Here is a 4,341-nt window from a genome sequence, read left to right on the forward strand (position 1 = left end):
GGGCGGGGCCATCCAACCAGTCAGTCTCTCAACTCTGAGCCCAGTCCTTCCCACCCTCTTTTGTGAGGTGGATGGGAGGGCCTAGGCCAGCCTCCTATGGACCGGGGGAGGGGGGGGGAGGGCCCAGCCCGATGATGGCTGATAAGCTTGGCCTTGTGTTTCCCCTCGTGGGTCACAGTGGACCTCGGGCCTGCTGAGGGCTTGTGCTAGACTCGGGATTCTGCAGGTGGGAGCCTGGCAGGAAGGACTGGCTGCTCCTGTGTCCTTGGGCTTCTCTGAACCTTCCAGTCACCCCTAGCCTGAAGCCCCCACTCCACCCTCCTACCTGCCATTTGGGGGCAGTGCAAGGCAGTGGTGAGGGACCGGGACCAACTGCAGCCTAGAAGCAGGAAGGCCGCTCTGCTTTGAGTGGCACTGAGCTGGTCCGCAAGGTGCTGCCCGCTGGTTTCAGAGGCTACCTGCCATTGATGGCCCTTTTGGTGGCGTCCATCCCCTTCTCCCCACCCCCAAGTTGACTCACTAGACAAGTAGTTTCTACTGATTGTTGGAGAAGGGTAGGTGGAACACGCCAGCAGGGATTCCAAAGATGAGCTGCCCTCCTGAGTTCTCAGAGCCCCCCACGGCCCCCCCCCCCCCCCCTCCCCTACCATACTACCACCTGCCCCTTCAATTAAGCCTATATAAGTCAAAAGCAATATTCATTGAATAAAAACAAATTGAGGGCTATTGTACACCATGTGCCTGACTGGGAACTTACCGTACTGTAATCAGATGTGATGTTATAATTCCACAGACTCACATGCCTAGACCATACTTGAACAGTGAGTAACAAATCATATAAGCAGAAATCATTGTAATGCCCTTCAAAGCAAGAAGTCCCAGTGTTCCCAGGATACTCTAAAATAGAATCCAGGCAAATCTATCAGACACAAACGTGAAATGCCAAGCTCAGGAGTTGGACAGAACACTTCCAGATGACTTCCTACCTTTCTTTACTCATTGTTCCTTCAACATACTCTGTATTATACAAATCTATGACCCTGCTGGTGGTCTTCTCTCTACTTGCTCTGCTTGGGATGCATTTCAGCCCCCCCCCCCCCGTTCGCTTGAGGAAGCTGAGATCCAGAAGGGCCTTGGGTGGGGCTCAGAGCCCAGAGGCATTGCCATGGGGATGGGGTGCAGGGTGCCCGCCCTAACCACTTCCCCTGTGGTGAGCTTGGCGGCCACCAGCCTGTAGCCCAGTGGCCCGTTAGGTGGCGAGGAGGGCGGGCAGCAGCTGAGCAGGCTCTGCTGAGGCAGCGGGACTTGGGGACCCCACCCATGACCTCTGCCACCCAGACTCCCAAGCTGGGCCCTGAGCGCCCAACCCTGGCTCACTGGCTCCACCCTCCCCCTTTGGGCTGGGTGAGGGGGCCCCTGGAATGTGTCCTGCCAGGCATCCTGGCTGGCAGGCCATCCCTGCCGGACCCCAGTGAGTCAGGGCCATGCAGCCCAACCACCGGTTCCTTGGGGCTCCCAGCCCCTCCCCCTGCGCCAGGGCTGCTGCCCAACTCCCAGCCTGGCTCTGTGGGGGGAGGGGGAGCACTAAGGCAGTGGGGGGCGGGGCTCACACCCTCCACCCAAAGGGTCCTTGCCCAACGCACCTCGGCTTCCGCTTCCCCAGCCCCATGCCATCCACCCATCCACACCCCCCCGCGACCCCAAGGCAGCTGCCGCATTTCCCAACCTCTCTGCCCGCGGGCCTTCCTCTTTCTCAGTGCAGGTCAGGGGCCCTTTCCTGGAGATCCCTGGGGATGGGCAGTGGGCCCCTGCAGAGCAGTCATCCCACTCACTCTCCAGCGCCACCTTTGTGGAAGGGGGCTCCTCCCCAGGCCTCCCCTGGCCCTGTCTGCTGCCTAGGTCTGTCTCCTGTCCTTCCTCTGGGTCCCCGCGGCCCCAGGGCTTCCAGCAGTGCCCCCTCATTGTGCTGCATTGTCACCATGTGTCTACAGGTGCTTTGCCTCCGAACCTCCTTCACACCCCCAAAGGGGCCCTGGGCAGAATGGGCCCCGACCCACACCCCACCCTGCCCCACAGGGGCCTGTGCCTCCTCCCTGGGGCCTGCTGCGCTGCCACATTCCCCAGTGCCTGGGAGTGGCCTGACACCCTGAATGTGTGCCACCCCCAAACCCATGTGCGCGTGTGTGCGCATGCGCGTGCGCGCATGCATGCACAGGGACTCCCAGGTCGGCCCTGCCCGCCCAAGCGCTGCCGCTCGTTCCCCTTACAGACAGTAAGGCCATAGTGGACGGGAACCTCAAGCTGATCCTGGGCCTCATCTGGACCCTGATCCTGCACTACTCTATCTCCATGCCCATGTGGGATGAGGAGGAGGACGAGGAGGCCAAGAAGCAGACGCCCAAGCAGAGGCTCCTGGGCTGGATCCAGAACAAGCTGCCACAGCTGCCCATCACCAACTTCAGCCGGGACTGGCAGAGTGGCAGGGCCCTGGGCGCCCTTGTCGACAGCTGTGCCCCGGGTGAGGGGCATCGGGGGGGGGGGGGCCGCCTGTAGGGGGGCAGTGGGGATGGCCTGCAGCCAGGTCTCATGGCCCCCAGACTCATGGCCTTCCTTGCCCCGCAGGCCTGTGCCCTGACTGGGATTCCTGGGATGCCAGCAAGCCCGTGAACAACGCCAGGGAAGCCATGCAGCAGGCCGACGACTGGCTGGGCATCCCTCAGGTACGCTCCGCTGGGCCATCCGCGGCCGTCTGGGGGCCGAGGGCCCAGTGCGGAGAGGTGGCCCGTCCCAGGACCCTGAGGCTTGGAGGCCAACTGGCTCCTCTTTCCGCGCGTGACAGGTGATCACCCCTGAGGAGATCGTGGACCCCAATGTGGATGAGCACTCCGTCATGACCTACCTGTCCCAGTTCCCCAAGGCCAAGCTAAAACCAGGGGCTCCCCTGCGGCCCAAACTGAACCCGAAGAAAGCCCGAGCCTACGGGCCAGGTGAGATAGCCAGGCGGGGGGTCCTCCTGCAAGGTGACCTCCTCCCTGAACGTGAGCTCCCGGGAAGTCTTCAGTCACGTGGCTGCCAGGTTATCAAATGCCCCCCCATGAGTCAGACAGGAGTGGGTCAGGGCTGGTCAAAACTGGCCACTGGCTCTGTGTTCCCCCCGCCACACCAGCCCGAGGCAAACTCAAGCCAGCGTTCTAAAAAACAGGCCCAGGCCTGTCCCATGGCAGGAGCGCAGCTGGGGCTGAAGGCCGGGTTCTGCGCGCTGGGTGTACACCGAACTGACTCACCCCGTTCCGAACAGCCTGATGGGGCTGTGGCGGGGGTGCGCCAGCCCTCACAGCCAGCCTGTGGCTTCCCCCCCATCCCCGGGCAGGCATCGAGCCCACAGGCAACATGGTGAAGAAGCGGGCAGAGTTCACCGTGGAGACCAGAAGCGCTGGGCAGGGAGAGGTGCTGGTGTACGTGGAGGATCCGGCCGGGCACCAGGAGGAGGTAGGGCGGCCGGCAGGCAGGGCAGGGCGCTGCTGGGCCCCCGCGTGGAGGGGCCGCTCTGAGCAACGGCTCACGGACTCCTTCCCACCCTAGGCAAAGGTGACCGCCAACAACGACAAGAACCGTACCTTCTCTGTCTGGTATGTCCCCGAGGTGACGGGGACTCATAAGGTGAGCCCTCAGCCCAAGGGGAGGCCAGTGGCGAGGGTGCCCCAACCCTGCCCTCACGGTGTGCCCCTCCTGGGAACAGGTCACCGTGCTCTTTGCTGGCCAGCACATCGCCAAGAGCCCCTTCGAGGTGTACGTGGACAAGTCCCAGGGAGATGCCAGCAAAGTGATGGCCCAGGGCCCTGGCCTGGAGCCCAGCGGCAACATCGCCAACAAGACCACCTACTTTGAGATCTTCACGGCGGGTGAGGGGGGCGTGCCGAGGCCGGCAGGTCTGGGGGAAGAGCTTGGGGGGGCGCGGGAGCGGCCTGGAGGCTCCGGGATCTGAGCCGATGCCTCCTGGCAGGAGCGGGGACAGGCGAGGTGGAAGTGGTGATCCAGGACCCCACAGGACGGAAGGGTACCGTGGAGCCTCAGCTGGAGGCCCGGGGCGACAGCACGTATCGCTGCAGCTACCAGCCCACCGTGGAGGGCGTCCACACGGTGCATGTCACCTTCGCTGGTGTGCCCATCCCTCGCAGCCCCTACACTGTCACTGTTGGCCAAGGTAGGCCAGTCCCGGCCGCCCCCCGCTGGGCACGGCTCCAGCCCTGTGGTCTCGGAGGGGGGCAGCTGGGCAGGTCCCGTTCCAGCCCCCGCCCCAGCTCCCTGGGCTTCTGTCCTTCCGCTGTGCGGGCACACTCT

At 63.6% G+C, this 4,341-nt stretch overlaps 1 protein-coding gene across 3 annotated transcripts in view; it reads left to right on the forward strand.

The window, feature by feature from the left end:
* FLNA (filamin A) overlaps positions 1–4,341 on the forward strand; it is a 22,782-nt gene that overhangs the window by 1,752 nt on the left and 16,689 nt on the right. For all 3 annotated transcript variants that reach the window (XM_007457428.1, XM_007457427.1, XM_007457429.1), the window contains exons 2-8: positions 2,270–2,518; positions 2,623–2,720; positions 2,840–2,987; positions 3,371–3,489; positions 3,583–3,660; positions 3,740–3,902; positions 4,004–4,204. In XM_007457428.1, coding sequence (XP_007457490.1) covers positions 2,270–2,518; positions 2,623–2,720; positions 2,840–2,987; positions 3,371–3,489; positions 3,583–3,660; positions 3,740–3,902; positions 4,004–4,204 — 1,056 coding nt within the window. The remainder of the gene's footprint in view (positions 1–2,269; positions 2,519–2,622; positions 2,721–2,839; positions 2,988–3,370; positions 3,490–3,582; positions 3,661–3,739; positions 3,903–4,003; positions 4,205–4,341) is intronic.

This window comes from Lipotes vexillifer, unplaced genomic scaffold (genome assembly GCF_000442215.2).
Source record: "Lipotes vexillifer unplaced genomic scaffold, Lipotes_vexillifer_v1.1 scaffold1785, whole genome shotgun sequence".
NCBI classification, from domain to species: Eukaryota; Metazoa; Chordata; class Mammalia; order Artiodactyla; family Lipotidae; genus Lipotes; species Lipotes vexillifer.